The 16,568-nt window shown below is 38.6% G+C and overlaps 4 protein-coding genes across 4 annotated transcripts; 1 reads left to right on the top strand and 3 right to left on the bottom strand.

Moving 5' to 3' along the window:
• Window positions 1-503: 503 nt before the first annotated feature.
• CBG04636 lies at window positions 504-1,629 on the bottom strand (the record flags this gene model as incomplete). Its single annotated transcript, XM_002637799.1, has 3 exons — window positions 504-620; window positions 1,066-1,370; window positions 1,419-1,629. 3 exons carry the CDS (start codon window positions 1,627-1,629, stop codon window positions 504-506), a joined length of 633 nt encoding a protein of 210 aa, XP_002637845.1.
• Window positions 1,630-2,219: 590 nt separating this feature from the next.
• CBG04637 lies at window positions 2,220-8,022 on the bottom strand (the record flags this gene model as incomplete). The annotated part of the gene is made up of 11 exons (XM_002637800.1): window positions 2,220-2,372; window positions 3,154-3,318; window positions 3,460-3,547; window positions 3,818-3,940; window positions 4,298-4,341; window positions 4,569-4,685; window positions 4,734-4,804; window positions 4,854-5,004; window positions 5,052-5,123; window positions 7,492-7,611; window positions 7,996-8,022. 11 exons carry the CDS (start codon window positions 8,020-8,022, stop codon window positions 2,220-2,222), a joined length of 1,131 nt encoding a protein of 376 aa, XP_002637846.1.
• Window positions 8,023-10,805: 2,783 nt separating this feature from the next.
• On the top strand, window positions 10,806-12,184 carry CBG27221 (the record flags this gene model as incomplete). The annotated part of the gene is made up of 3 exons (XM_045238133.1): window positions 10,806-10,813; window positions 11,776-11,908; window positions 12,041-12,184. The coding sequence occupies 3 exons, from the start codon at window positions 10,806-10,808 to the stop codon at window positions 12,182-12,184; spliced, it is 285 nt and encodes a 94-aa protein (XP_045098330.1).
• Window positions 12,185-13,658: 1,474 nt separating this feature from the next.
• Window positions 13,659-15,417, bottom strand: CBG04641 (the record flags this gene model as incomplete). Its single annotated transcript, XM_002637801.1, has 3 exons — window positions 13,659-13,802; window positions 13,924-14,067; window positions 15,310-15,417. 3 exons carry the CDS (start codon window positions 15,415-15,417, stop codon window positions 13,659-13,661), a joined length of 396 nt encoding a protein of 131 aa, XP_002637847.1.
• Window positions 15,418-16,568: the final 1,151 nt, after the last annotated feature.

Below are 16,568 nucleotides of genomic sequence, written 5' to 3' on the forward strand. Positions count from 1 at the left end.
CAGAACCAATGTACCCTAAGAGCTCGATGTACCCTCGATGTACCCTTTTTCGATGCACCCTTGGACCGTGGGCCGGTGTTACGGTATTCTTTACCAAAAGATCCAAGAGACTTCCCAAAACTTACGTGGCGGAATATGGAATCGATCAAAATTCATTGAACACTGAGATACTCAGCTGAACGTCTAATAACAGAATTTACCAACCAAAAAAATAATATAAAAAATAACCCAATAATTTTTCTTGACTCACAAAATCAAATGTTTTTCCTCCTCAAGCAAAACCCGAAAAATATACTAACACCTCAAAATCAGCAAGTAACGCAAACCAAATCTAGGTATCAACAGAATCCCATAAGACTTGACTAATTGAGCACACGCCTACATTTTGCATGAGTCCAAGTACTTGATCCCATTTTTAATGTTATGTAGGACTAGTAAAATAAATCGAAGAATTCAGATCAACTTTTTTATTCTTGAAGAAACAAATGGAGTCATATATTTTATTACTCCATGTCAATTATCGGGGTGATTCGGATGTAGACATCTTCGATTGTAAGGTCTTCTGCTTTGTTGAAATTGTTTTTGACTTTTCCTTCGAATTCTTCATGCCCAGCGTCATCCTGGAAAAAAAAAGAACTACAGGTTTGTTCTAACATAAAACATTAGTAAAGCGTTGTCCTGGACTTAAATGTGGAGTGCGAAAATTAAAATGTTTCATCAGTAAACTGGGCAAGTTTCAAATAATTTGATCTACTTTGAGATGAGTCATCGCTTGTCAAAGTTGCTTTATCTCATGAACATGACGCTGTTCATCTTTGAAAACCATAACCATACTTACACTTGAGGAATCGCTTTGAAATTTTCAGTAGTCTTGAATCAAATATAAAATTACGATTCTACCGATTTTTCTGCATTCAAGATATTTATTTCTAAAGATATACCCGATTCTAGCAGTCCGGGTGATTTTCCGCCACCCTGTACTCCACAAAGTTTAACAGCTGGTAACGTAAGAATATCTCTTTCTAGGACCGAGATAGTTAGTCTCATTTAATCTAGAAGACTCACCATATTAGTCTCCACTCTAGTCCGCTCGTCAGTAATCAATGTTAACCAGGTCTTCGCTGAAACTCCACCTTCATAACATGGGAAAACCTTATGCGCATTCCCATCTTTCAAATTTGCCTCCATTGTACTCTCGTCCACAGCATACAACCCCTCAGATGCTCCTGGTCCACCAATGGGCCCGTTCCATTCCAGATTAATGTAAAACCCATTTTGAGTGTTCTCCGGGTTCAGAGAAGCTCCTAGTGGGATGGTTAGGATTTCCAATTCAGTGTCATGATTGTAATCCTCACTGTCTACACTGGCATCTGAAAACAATTACAAGTTTTCTATTAAAGGTACTCAAATAGACTTACAAACTGGATACCCCTCGTTGAGTTCATAAAAAGTTGCCAATCTCACAGAGGTCCACTGAAAATCGCGAGAAGCTTGAATCTTGATTTCCGACGTCTCATCGGTGAACTCATAATCGATTTTTACTCTTCCTCGATAGGTTGAATTAGGAAGATCAGGGTCAAGTTCTAGGAGAATTTTGGTGGGACGATAGGTGGTAATAAGTTCAGACATTGAAATTCGACAAAATGGGAAATTGCAAGGAAGAAGAACGAAGTGTGAGAGATGTGGTTTACGGGGTAATAGACGAGGAACTGGTTTGGGAAGAATTATCGGGGAGAAAAATGAGAGACAGATTGGAAAGGAAATACCTGTAAACAATCTGAGTCAGAGGTTAGTTTTTGGTTTTTTGTTGCATCAGCAAAAACAAAATAGACAGGTTGATAATTTTCAGTCTTGCAGGCCTACAGTAACTTTGAGCCGATCCATCTCCTTTCCTGTGAAAGGTATCAAAAAGTGTTCAACTGATACAATGTCCATATAGCAAACATTTTATCAGTTGTCACATGTTTGATATCTCTCACAGGAACCGATATAAATTGGCTCAACGTTGAAAGCGAGTTTACAATAGCTTGAAAACAGGAAAGTATGACTTTATTCATTCATAAACTCAAAAAAGTATTTGTATTAATATTATGTAGCTAAGTTTATTATTTCATTCAGAATTAAAAAAAAAGTCATCAAGCAGTTGGAGCCTTGATCTTGAATTGCAGACTCGAAGTTTGGATTTTACGACTTCCACTATGGAAGTAGTTTGAGAAGAGTTAATTTCCTTCAACATTTCTATGTTCCCCCATAAGATTCGACCCATTCATTAGTTCCATCTCAACGACAGCACGACGAGGGGTGATGATGAAAAGAGCCAATGGAACAGCAACGTCTTCAAGAATGGGGAACAAGTGGATTGCGTTTCCGTTCTGAAACATATATTTTCATGGTGGTTCCTTGAAATCAACACGCGACAAAATACAATACCGAAAAACGTGTGTTAGAAGGGCCCCTAACTTTTACGTTTGACCGAGTTTGTCGTGACCGACCAAGGTCCAGAAGCTCCAGAAGACTACAAGTAATCAATCAAGAATCTACCACCACCTGACGAAGGGCGCAGCGATAGGAGCTAGCACTAATCATCAAAGAGCCAATAACGAAAATAAGGAGAATGAGAAAGGTCGTGCGGAAGAATAGATAAGAAGAGTGTAACAAAGAGAAGACCAGGGAAAATGGAGATATAAAAAATGGCCAAAAATCAGGGGTAAAACGGGGTACAACTGGTTCAGGGTTACAAAATTAGTGATTCCGGCGTACAAAATGTCTGTGTAAATTGAATTTTTCCTACCGTTGAGTTAACATTTTTGGCCTAAATAAAATTGCAGCTTATTTGATGCCAAAATTTCAATTTTAGCAGTACGAAAATCCAACTTACTAAAAAATTTTGTACCCCGAATGATGGAACTTGTACCCCGAAATCACTTTGTTTCCTCTTGTACCGCCGAATTTTTTGCCATAAAAAATCTGTCGCCTGACAAAATGTGTATCATATTATTATCAACAATTCATCAGTTGCCACACTTTGGATATCAGTTACAGGAACCTAGATAAACTAGCTCAAACTTGATAGTGCGGGGGCTTTTCTGTTATAGGTTTTACTGCATTAAAAATTTCAAATTCAAATCAAATTTTGTCTGTCTTTTAATGTACCTTCAAATCAGTCACATAATCGTTATCATTGGTCAGGAATAATCCCTTGTTGGCACCTTTCTTTCCGGCTTTTCCCTTGTAAGCAATTTCAATGAATCCCTTCATTGTGATACTTGCCTTAGTGATTGGGGCAGGTAAAGTAACATGAATCTTGTCGCCATCTTTCTTGAATGTAGCAGTGATTTCTTTCACTATAATTTGATTTATTATTTTTATGGGGAATCCCTTCATTATCAGAGATTACTTACAATTTGGATCGAATTTTGCATTGAATCAATTGGCTGCCCAGAAAGTGACTTTCTTCACCTCCAAATCCTTTGAAACTTGTAGATCAAATTCCTCGACTGACCCGGTAACATCCACATGGATCTTGGTTTTTCCGGTGAAAGAGTTACTAAAAGGTTAAAAATTTAGTACCGTAACCGTAAAACCTCTAATAGAAGGGCCTCTAACTTTCAATTTTGAGCCAACTTTTTTCGGTTCTTGTCAAGGATATGAATAGGTTGCCAACTGATAAAATGTTTATCATAATATCAGAAGTGTTTTGTCAGGTGACAAATTTCGATATCTTGCTTAGGAAGTGAGAGAATTGAGGGGTCAAACTTGATAGTGTGGATGCTCTACTATTAGAGGTTTTACGGTATCTAAAAAATGTGAAACTTACTCTCCAAAGAACTCGGGAGTCAACTCGAGTTCATATTTGTTTGGAGTAAACTTTCCGGCTTCAGCCAAGGAAACTGTAGAAATAAGAAGAATAATTGGAAGGAGCATTCTCCACGAGTTGGAACTAGAATAATGGTTTGGGAAACCGAAAGTTATAATGATTCGAGATCTCTTTGGCGTCAGTTGTTCTGTGAAACAAGGAAGTGATAAGAAAGGGGATGATCTGATCTGGGTCAGAGATAGGAAAACACTAAAGTTTCATGTTTACGAAACTTTTTGAGAACCAAGAACAAAAATTGTGGATTACTACAAATAATAAGAAACATCTTTATTTCTAGAATTAATAGTAGAATCTCAATATTTATGCCTACAAAAACTGCTTGCAAAATTGAACATATACATCCTCATATGTATCACTTCTTCTGTTTTGAAAATTGCAAATTGTTCTTCTCGAATCAATTGTTTTACAAATTTCATGAACCTCTCGTAATTCAAATGGTTCGGCCCGGTTTCTGAGAGATGGACCTACAAAAATTTTTACAGTTAGAAACAGTTTCGTTAAAAATTTGTCAAGTTTGAGCTCAATTACCTCGATTCCTGTTAAAGATATCAGAAAGTGGTCAACTGATGATTTTTTTTTTGATATTATGATAAACATTTTTTAGTTGATTATTTTTTGATATCTTTCATAGGGATCGAGATAATTGAGCTCAAAGTTGACGATGCGGGTGAGTTTACGGTAGAAACCTTACCTCAATGTTGATTTGGCATACATCAATACCATTCTGAGCAAAACTACCGTTTTTCATAAAAATTTCAAACATATCGTATTCGGCACCTTCTGCATCCATCCATAAATTATCGATTTTCTGGAAACCTCCGCAATTGTGTTATAGAAAAAAAGAAGAAAAACTCACATTAATCTTCAACAACTTATCCACGAAATACATGATATCTACATGGACCACACTTTGGTTTATATACTGTCCTGGAATTTTCGCATTCTTAATAATTTGAAATTTAAAAATAAAACCAACGATTTTTGAGAACACTCGCAGTTGCATATCCGGGAGTTCTGGAAACGGCGAATGGGAAATATTTTCCAATTTGAGGATACAACTCTTCATTTATTTCTGTCATTGGATCAGCACCATAGAACTCTACGGTTTTTCCCAACTTTTCCATTTTCTGAATTTATGGAGATTTTGTTATAAAAAGCAGGCGCAAATGTTTACCCTCTTCCATCGTTGCTCTCCAGTGATATCTCTGCCGATGCCAAGAGTGATAAATGTGTGCTTTTCGTCGTTCTGGAATTAAAACATATTTTTTAAAAAAGTTTTCTCCAAATTTTGCCCCTCGAGGGGTTGAACTTGTGGGCCCACCGTTGGAGGTGCGCCGCTGCTACCGGCTGAGCTACAGTGGCGAAGCTAGAGCGGCGCAGCTAGAAAATTTGTCAACTAATAAAAGGTTGCTATATGATAAGCAGTTTATTAGTTAAAAACCTTTTGAACCTTTAACAGGAACCGAGAAAAATTTGCGCAAAATTTAAAGTTAGAGGGCCTTTCTTATACATGTTTTACGGTATCTCATATTCTTCGTGAACTCAAAAAAGTAAGTTTATTGTGACCTTCGTGAAAGCCTAATAAAATGGGGACAATGTCCAGTAGTAAAAAAATAAGGAAATATCAGTACTTAGTTTGCAACGGTCAAGTTTAGGGGCTTATCATATTCCCAGATCCCCCACCCCGACTTCGAAGACGTCGACGACAACTTCGAGGGCGATTTCCAGGATCGGCTTCGAATCAAAGTGATGGGAGTAGAGTAGAAAGGTAAGAAAAAACTGATTTTTAGTTTCCAAAGGTAAAGTTTTAGGGGCTGCTTGGCGTTCGGGATGCAGACGGCTACCAGGACAGTTTCGAGCATCGGCGGAATTCAAATCAAGACGACAGGAGTAGCTAAGCTAAGGGGATATTGAGTTTTTAGTTTTCAATATTAGTGTTCCAGAAGCTGCTTGGCGTTCCGGGTGGAACAACTTCGAAGATTTTGAAGACAGGGCAGTTTCGGCGGTCAACAGGATTGGATTTCAGACGATAGGAGTGACGAAAGGTGAGGAAATAGGAATTTAGATGTATTTAGTTTTCAAAGTTAAAGTTCCAGGAGCTGCTTGGTTTTCGGGGTGCGGACACTTCCAAGCCGAGGATAGCCTCAATGGTCACTTCCAGGATGGGCAGGATTGGAAATCAGATGACAGGCGAAATACAAGGTAACAAAATGGGAATCAGTAAAATTTCGAAATTTTATCTGGTTAGAACTTCCTAAAGGTTTTGTTGTAAATTTTTTCTCAAAAAGTAGAAAAATGTCACGCATAAAGTTAAAAACCGCGAGAAAATCAAAAATTTCAGTGGCACCCCTCAACTCATATAGCGCCATTTTTGAAAAATGATCAAACATTTCCGAAATTATAGGCAATTTCAAAAAAAATTTTTTGAATATTGTAATTTCAGGATGTCCGACAGGCACGCCGTTCACGTTAGCGGAGAAAGGATTTCAGAAACTTTGATGCGAACTCGATGAGGTAACCAAAATGAAAGTTGCCAAAAATTAATTGTCAAAATTTCAGATTTCAAATGTCAAGGGACAAATGATGTGGAATCGGCGGCAGGCAACAGGATTCGACACGGTCATTGGAACTTCGTGAACTTTCTTTTTTGTCTTTTTTTTTTCATTGCTTTTCTTGCCCACGTCTTTTCATCGGTTTCCGGTGTTTCGTTATCTCTTTGTCGTCCGGGTCTTTTTTCGGTGTCTCGAGAGTTCTGTTTCTTTGTTGCAATCGTCCCGGTTTTGTCCTAGTTGGTCGTTTGTCCTTCTGGTAGTCCTTCTGGTTTTTAGTGGTAGTCCTTCTGTTTTCATGGTGGTGATCCTTCGGTTCCTTCTGGTGGTGGTTCTGGTTGTGTCTCGAGTTTGATCTTTGACATTTAGCAAGTTTGGTTTAGGAAACGTATTCTTCATGGTATCTTTGATGAAAATTTGAGAAACACAGGAAACTTAAAAACGCAACCAAAAAACTATTGGGTCTGGAAAAAACGAAGCAACCATTCTTACAAAATTGAAAATTTCAAAACTCTGTTCAAATAAAGTTTTTTAACTGTTGTTATGGTAGTTATTTTTCCTAGGCTTTCAAATATTTTCCACATTTCCCTTTTTTCAAAAATCTATATTTGTCGTTCCTTTTTTCCTTCTTGATCTTTTTTTCTATTCGAAAAATGACGGGCGGAACAGGAAAGGACTGTGACGAATCTGCATGAAGACGCAAACAAGCCAAAAACCTGAATTTAATCCTTCGATCTTTATGAGGAAATTTTCACGAACTCGGCCCTAATTACTCGAATTAGAGATGTACCCATTTCTTGATCTTCAAATATTTCAATTGATGTTACCTCTAACCGATTATGTACCCTGGCAACCCCACGTGGCTTACAGATAAATCTATGCAAAGCCCGCAAAATGAAAAAAATAAGAAGATTGAAATCAAAGATATATGTAGCATTGCTATCCGGCCAGTACATCTACAAACAGATACACACCCTGGATTACCCGGAACATGATCAAAAGAAAAGAAAATTCCACGTAGAGGGCAGGCAGACTGTGTTTTGATCCCCAAAACTAAAAACTCACATTCCTTGGCAAAATGCCAATTTTATCCTCGTCTTTGTTTTTTAGTGTGATGAGACCCAATTTGTCGATTTCGGCCTCCTCGTCACACTTTTTTGTGACTCTTGTGAATTGTGTCCAGAACTGAAATTTTGAAAAATAGGTTGGGTATCGAAAATATGCCATTCTATATACTTTTAAGGTGAGAAGACATGAAAAAAATAACTGTATCGAAATAAGCCTCTCAAGAAATTAAACTTGTGGGACGAGTAGACTGAGCCACGCGGGCGAAGCTAGAGCGGTTTCCAAACTTTGAGCGTGTATATCTCGTTTCCTCTGAAAGTTATCAAAAAGTGGTCAACGGATAAAGTGTTTATCATAATAAAACAAATATTTTTCAGTTGATCACTTTCCGAAATTTCTGCAGGAACCGAGATATATAAGCTCAAATTTAGCGGTTCGTGTGTTTTTCTATTAGAATATTTATGGTAAGAGCAACCAACCTGCACTGGGTCCTCTATCACTAACAAATTCCATTTCGCACAATTCAACCATTTTTTGTAGACTTGCACTTTGTTTTCAGACAAAAAAACCGTCTGTAAATCGTCCTCATCTGCAGATTCTTCCCTGAGATCTTCCTGAAAGACAGAAAAACATCAAATTGGGCATCGAGAATCGTATAGATTTGAATCGAGAAGGGAAAAATTAGTGGGAAATTGACATACGTAATAAAATTAAGGCACCGATTTTTGGGTTTTTATTGCTGTTCATCAAAATTTCGAGAAAAAAATTTTGAATTTGAATTTGAATTTGAAGTTTCATTTTTTAGGTGAGGCGAAAATTAGCACTTCCGATGAAACTAGCGTAAACAATCTGATAGAATGTATCCGCTAACATTTAACTCTGAGCCCATATATCTCGGTTGCTGTCAATGATATCAAAAAGTGATCGACTGATAAAATATTTTTGATATTATGATAAAAATTTTATCAATTGACCATATTTTGACATTTGTTACAGGAACCGAAATAATTGGCTCGAAAATTTCATAGGTGTATGCCAAACTCAAAAACTATGAGTTTGGTAATTCCCATTTTGGAAAATTTAAGAATTGAATAAAATTAAATGAAACTAAAAAATGTTTAGCTTACTGCACTTTTGACTCTCTTCTAATAAATGAATTTTTCAAATGTTATACAGATCATGAAAACATTTTCTAGATAGATTCTAAATTTTTTTTCCAATTTTCGAAAACTGAAATTCGAAAATTCGTAAATTTTGCTTTTCAGGTCCAACTTATTGTCTATGCTTCTAGAATTTCTAGAAAATTCATTAAGATCGTTCAGAATTTTTGAAAAATTCACAAACATAAAAAAAAAATAATACTAGACTTTGTTCTGAATAGGAAATGATTTGGAATCCTCAAGGATGTGCTACGGCCGTCCGCTGCCAGCTGCGGCTTCAGAAAATCAAAAAAAAATTCCGAGCAAAAATATTCAACGTACCGATTGATTTCAAATGTTTATATCGAATTTTTTCAAGTATAAAAAAACCAAATGACCCAAATAAGACCCCGGGCCCCAAAACTCACCAAATAAACTGTATAAAATTTGTAAGAGGCCATAAAAAACAGGAATACCAATAAGCATTTCAAGTATCGCTGAACTTTATTTCTCGTGGATTTCTTCAGAAGTGAAGGCATTTTCTGAGATCTATGGATAAGAGATCCGTCGTATTTCCATGAATTCATTTGTTTCCACACCCTCGCTTCAGATAAGGGAAATGGGGGTGGAGAGTGTATTGGATTTCGAATGAAAAACGGAAGAAAAGCGAAATGCCGGGGGGACACTTTCAGATTGGGAGGGACATCATTTTTGTGTTTAGCATGGTCTGGAGGAGGAGGGGGAGGGCAAAAGTTTAATCTTTAGCCGATATTTCTATTTAGGTTGGCGGGAAAGTCTTTGTCACTCTGTTTGTTTAATCACTGTTCTCGTATATGGAGGCTGTGTATGATATCGACTCTAGTGAATAACAAGGTGATAAGAACCTTCCATATAAACAAGTCCCCATTTCCTTCCCTGCTCCTCATCTGTAATTGAAACGATATGTTTGTTCCCACTGCAATTCACATCAGACATGTTTTGATTTACCTCTTCCTATCTCACACCACGATGAAGGATTCGGAAACTTTCTTGAAGAATGTGTACAACACACATGCCCCTCACTACAATACTATTCGCAATTGGTTCCATCGTTTCGAAAAAGATGACTTCTCGCTCGATGAAAAGGATCGCTCTGGGAGACCCCGTGAGTTGGATTTGGACAAGCTGAAGCACGCATTGCAATCGGATCCATTTCAATCTAGCCGTGAACTAGCTGTCACATTCGGAGTTCACCATAGCACAGTCCTTGAAGGTTTGAAGTCTCTTGGAATGAGAAAACTTTTTGGTCGATTCATACCTCATCACCTGACTCAAGCCAACCTTGACCGCCGAGTCGACGATTCGATTACTCTTCTCACTCTCCACGCGGGCGATCGATGGCTGGACCGGCTAATAACCGGAGATGAGAAGTGGGTCTTCTACGATAATCACCACAGGAAATCCCAGTGGGTTGGACAATGAGAGAGCCCACAGGATGTCCCCAAACCCGACCTTTATCCGAAAAAAGTTATGCTCTCTGTGTGGTGGGGAGTGGACGGCCCCATCTACTGGGAACTTCTGCCCGAGGGCAAAACAATAACTGGAGACCTCTACACTACTCAACTACGAAACCTCAAGAAAGCAGTCGACCGTTCGGCCCTGAAAGACAAGAAAGTGTACTATCAACATGATAACGCTCGCCCACATGTTTCGAAACAAGTGAAGCAGGAGCTGATGGGATATGGATGGAATGTTCTCCCTCACCCCCCGTATTCTCCTGATCTTGCTCCTTCCGACTATTGGTTATTTGGCGATATGACACGTGCCTTCGAAGGAAGAAGCTTCAATTCCCGTGGAGCGGTCGAAGCGGCACTCAAACAATACTTTGCCTCACGCCCGGCTGGATTCTACCGCAATGGAATCCATAAATTGAGGGAACGTTGGAGACATGTTGTTGATAATGATGGACAATATAATTAATTATTCGGTTATTTTTTCTTTGAGAAATAAACTATTGAAAAAGTGACAAAGACTTTCCCGCCAACCTAATACATGTAGCTTGGACAAAAAATGAAAACAAGGAATCGTTTGTATAGTTGAAAAAATGAGATATTGATCTCGATTCATGACGTAGGCCTTACACATTTTATACATGTTTCATGCTTTTTTTGATTGTTCGATTTTTTCATATTTTGCATGAATGGGTACGATGAAAAGGAAAAATTCTGGAATTGAGATCAAATATTGAAGTTATCTCCGGAAGACATCGAAAAGTATTATTTGAAACTCTAGCGAGATCGAAGATTTGAATCAGTAATATTTTTGTTTCAAAGTAAAAAAGAAACGGATTTAACCTGTATTAGAAGGGCCGGCCCTTCTATTGTTCCTGGGACTTTTTGGAGGGGCCTTCTATTACACACAGGTGATTCGCGAACAATCTGTTACGGGAGCTCAGCGTTCGCGCGCGGTTCAGACAAAAGTTTAAGTTCACGAACGGATCCGTTTGTTTATCATTCGCAAGCGGATCAGATACGGAGTTCGCGAACGGACAGAATACGGAGGAATACGAAATAATGTGCTGTGGTTTTCTGAAAACAGGTCGCGTGCGGTCCGTATGCGGTTCCTATTTCAACCGCGCGCGAACGCTGAGCGTCTGTAACGGATCCGTTCGCCCCTCTATTCCTTTAAGACCCTCCGTGTGATTGGCTAATTCGAGGTAAGCGTTTGGGTGGGGGATGTGTCATAGTCTTCGTTTGGGGGGCCTTAATAAAATATATTGGGGGGCCAAAACCGAAGTTTGCCAAGGATTCCAATTAAACCTCCCAAATCAACGGTGTTGGACGTATAACCGAATTTTTCCGGCACTTCTAAAAAGGGGACCCTTCTGATACAGGGTTTACGGTAATTTTCCTGATTTTCATTACTTAAAGGAGGCCAGACACCAAAAAAAAAAGTTTTCCTAATATTTTGCATAGAGAACCCCCATGAGGGGTTGAACTCATGACAGGCAGCTCAGTGGTACAGCGCTGAGCTACGGGTGCGCGAAGTCGCCTGACGACCGATGGTCTACATAAGCGCGGCGCGATTTCGTCCCCCGAACTGTCCCCCGAAATTTTTGCTGTTTCGCCTCCTTTAAAGTAGTACAAAACCAAAGACACATTTACAGGCTCACAGTGCTCCAGGAAGAGCCATCAACCATCTTGCTCAAGGTGTCCGAAGCATCCGTCTACTTGGAAGAGGACAGTCGGCTCCAGCTCCGGGAGAGAGGATTCCGGAACAAGTTGTTCATCCACTACCAAGTACAGAGATTGTTAGAGAAACGGTCATTTGTTTAGTTATTTTTAACTTTTTCAGGCGGTCTTTGATTTATTTGATCATCACAAATCATCCTGTCATTTTTTAAGGATTAATCTGAACCTTCCATGTTTCAGGCCCGACCTCGCCACCGGAAAAAGCGACTAGAAGCGGTTCGAAACTCGGTTTCACCATCACCATCTCGATCACCACCAAAATGTGTCGACACTCCAGATGATCTCAAACCAAGAAGCTCCAATGAGTCCCCAAGAAAGAAATGAAGGGTAATTACGTATTCTTGTATCAATTCCGAATGTATTATGAACTTTTGTGATAATAGAAATTTGGCAACTATTAAATTGCATATCGAATATTAATAATTTATCAGGTTCACATAAATCAGGCAATTCTTATTCCTTTTGGCGGTCTATGAACCATGTGTTGGAAATCTGCAACTTGAAGATGTACTTGGTTCCATCGGCATTTGTCACGAGCTGCTGAGAATCGAATGCCTTATCTAGTTGAGTGTTGTCCTCGCAGTTTGATGTTGGATACTGTAGGAAAAATTCAGTTTTAATGTTTTTCCAGAGACTCCAAACCTTAATATAAACTACCGCATTCCTCTGTGTAGTCTTTACGTAATAGCATCCATATTTTTCATAGGCATCCATATTTTTTTTCAATAGCATCCATATTTTTCATATATATATCTTTTTGAGCGGTACTATAGTGGCTCTAAAAGCTTGTCTCCAGATTTTCCGGTTTCACTTAGTATCGGATATTCACTAGTATTTTTTCCACTGTACTGTCGGATTTTTGAGCGCGACGCAAAGAATAAAAAGGAGCATATTCTGAAAATTTCAGGGAAAACTACTGAAAATTTTGAACTTTTTGATCCCAAAGTGTCGATAAGAACGATGAAGAGGTTCCTTTTCATTCAGGAATTACTGCTCCAACTGTTTCGTTTTCTGTGAAACAAACTGTGAGTCAGATTGAATCGATGTCTTAGTTCCTTATCGAAGATGATGTCTTGAAGTCATAATTCGTGTATTTTTCCCACGAAACCATAACTTCTGAGACCCAACCATCCAGATAAAACATGCTTTTCTCCACTTATTCCCCCACTTCGACACTTCTAAAATGAAGTCTCTATTTCTTTTTCTCCTATTCCTATCATTCTTGGAAACTATACGAAGCCAGATCGCCGATAAGTACTGTATGCTGAAATACAAAGACCAGAACATGGAAAATGATATCGGTACAGCGTTCTATTGGGCAAGACAACGCACGGTGGATGACTGCAAAAATTTGTGTATGGTCCGTAAAGATTGCATCAGTGTGGATTATGATAACGACAACCAAATGTGCAGAGCCTATGAAAAATATGGATGCTATTACGTAAAGACTACACAGAGGAATGCGGTAGTTTATATTAAGGTTTGGAGTCTCTGGAAAAACATTAAAACTGAATTTTTCCTACAGTATCCAACATCAAACTGCGAGGACAACACTCAACTAGATAAGGCATTCGATTCTAAGCAGCTCGTGACAAATGCCGATGGAACCAAGTACACCTTCAAGTTGCAGATTTCCAACACATGGTTCATAGACCGCCAAAAGGAATAAGAATTGCCTGATTTATGTGAACCAGATAAATTATTAATATTCGATATGCAATTTAATAGTTGCCAAATTTCTATTATCACAAAAGTTCATAATACATTCGGAATTGATACAAGAATACGTAATTACCCTTCATTTCTTTCTTGGGGACTCATTGGAGCTTCTTGGTTTGAGATCATCTGGAGTGTCGACACATTTTGGTGGTGATCGAGATGGTGACGGTGAAACCGAGTTTCGAACCGCTTCCAGTCGCTTTTTCTGGTGGCGAGGTCGGGCCTGAAACATGGAAGGTTCAGATTAATCCTTAAAAAATGACAGGATGATTTGTGATGATCAAATAAATCAAAGACCGCCTGAAAAAGTTAAAAATAACTAAACAAATGACCGTTTCTCTAACAATCTCTGTACTTGGTAGTGGATGAACAACTTGTTCCGGAATCCTCTCTCCCGGAGCTGGAGCCGACTGTCCTCTTCCAAGTAGACGGATGCCTGGGACATCTTGAGCAAGACGGTTGATGGCTCTTCCTGGAGCACTGTGAGCCTGTAAATGTGTCTTTGGTTTTGTACTACTTTAAAGGAGGCGAGACAGCAAAAATTTCGGGGGACAGTTCGGGGGACGAAATCGCGCCGCGCTTATGTAGACCATCGGTCGTCAGGCGACTTCGCGCACCAGTAGCTCAGCCGGTAGCAGCGCTGTACCACTGAGCTGCCTGTCATGAGTTCAACCCCTCATGGAGTTGAACCTCTCTATGCAAAATATTAGGAAAACTTTTTTTTGGTGTCTGGCCTCCTTTAAGTAATGAAAATCAGGAAAATTACCGTAAAACCTGTATCAGAAGGGTCCCCTTTTTAGAAGTGCCGGGAAAATTCGGTTATACGTCCAACACCGTTGATTTGGTGGGTTTAATTGGAATCCTTGGCAAACTTCGGTTTTGGACCCCCAATATATTTTATTAAGGCCCCCCAAACGAAGACTATGACACATCCCCCCACCCAAACGCTTACCTCGAATTAGCCAATCACACGGGGGGTATTAAAGGAATAGAGGGGTGGTTTATTGAAATCTTAGGAATAGGTCGGGGTCGATTCGAACGACTGAATTTAGGTATGAATGAAAATTTCTAGATAAAAATGAACTTTCTCGTCTTAATTTGGCTGCGTACGTTAAATACTCAGCCAAGTAAAAACAATATTATAGCCCCCCATCCGAGGTAGGGTGACCTATTGGAATGATGGGGGTCTTTATTGGAATCTTTTTTACTTCCGCCCTTTTTTGCCTAAGCCTATTTTTTAGTTGATGAGGGTGGGTGGTTATAATGAAATGTGGTGGGTACTGTAGATATCTTGAATTCCTGTTGGTGGGGGGCTTTTCCAACGTCTTCTCCAGGGGAGGTCAAAACCGAATGAAAAGGGGGGGGGGGGGGGTTAAAATGGAATATTCCCGAAGTGCCAAAAAATTAAAAATTTTCGTTCGTTTTAAGTTAAAAACATTCTGAAAAATCCGAAATTTTACAGAAATCTGTTGAAAAACTATTTTTTGCTGACGAATTTCATAGATTAGTAAAATTCATAAATTTTTATAAATTTCGAAAGAGAACTCACCAAAATTTTTTACGAAACATTTAGGAAAAAATGGTTGGAACAACAGAAGGGTCCCTTTAATTGAAGGGCTCCTGTAATATAAGGGCCCTCTGGTGGTACCTAGAGACAATAGCAGGGCCGGCCCTTCTAATACAGGTATTACGGTAATATTATCGAACTTAGCCCACCTCTTAAAACTCACCAAACTCCGAGCTCTTCTCTGTATGCGACTGATCATTGTCTCTCTGAATGCCGGCGATGACTTGCCTTCTTCTACTTCTTTGGCAGACTTGTTAGGCTTTTTGTCCATTTTGGGACTGAAAAATGAGATGGTTAGACAACAAAAATAAAGGTAAACTTTAAAAAACAATTTGAATATTTTTAGAAAGAATTTTTTTCAGAAAATCAATTCGAAGATACAAAAAATTGACCTCCTTTGCTAGGTAGATCAAAAAATATTAATTGTTCTATTGCCCTTTGTGTAGATCAATTCCTAAAATTTTCAACTTTTGTAAACCGTCAATTTGTTTCATCCCTGATGCGACCACAACTTTACACCATAATTTAATTATTCAGATGATTTTCTTTGAAAAATTGAATTCTGAACTTTAACACAATTCTGAATAGATTGTCTGAAACCTCCGAGTACTGTAGGTAATCTTAAAATTTCAGAGATATCATTAACCTATCTTGAAATTTGTATCACAATATGAACTTTCAAGGTATGGATGTTCTCTTGTTGACTGCGCACGGGATATTGAGATGTGACCTTTAATCGTTTGAAATTATGTATAATCATAAAATTCTTCCAATTGCATGCCATAAAAGTTTATTAGATTCAAATTCAAATTTTCAGATGAATTATTTTCGAATTATTCCCACATAAATTTCGTAATTTTTTGGGCCGGTCTGTCTCAATCCATATTTCATTCCATCGTTATTAGTCTCCAGTCTTCTGGAAGTCATAAAGTCCTATATATTCATGTCGACACATTTCGTAGGTTATCGGCATAAACAGGCGGAAGATGTGCAGCATTTACGCAAGAGATGTTAGTAGACTGCACATCTCTTGCGACATTGCTGCACAACTGCAGGGGATGTGTAGGGCAGTTGATGCGCGAATGTAGGATATTTAGTCGATAGTCCCCTCCCCCCTCGTTTTTCGCTTTCATCGCACTTGATTGAAACAGTGGTTAAAAATACGTTTATTGAAAAATTGAAAACTACAATAAATGAGGGGAATGAAAAAATACAAAAAAAAAACATTTTACTATTTAGAAATGAGTTTATATTTTTCGGGTCCTGGCTTGATCTCAAATTGATTCTCAATACACTCGTCTTTTTAAGCCTTAGCAGTTGAGTGTAGGAAAACTCCACGGATTATTACTTTGATTTTCTCAGCTATAAACATGAAAGAAAGAGGAAGTGGGATAATGTTTGACCTCTAACTGATTAAAAGTT

This window comes from Caenorhabditis briggsae, assembly GCF_000004555.2.
Source record: "Caenorhabditis briggsae complete genome, chrV, whole genome shotgun sequence".
Taxonomy (NCBI): Eukaryota; Metazoa; Nematoda; class Chromadorea; order Rhabditida; family Rhabditidae; genus Caenorhabditis; species Caenorhabditis briggsae.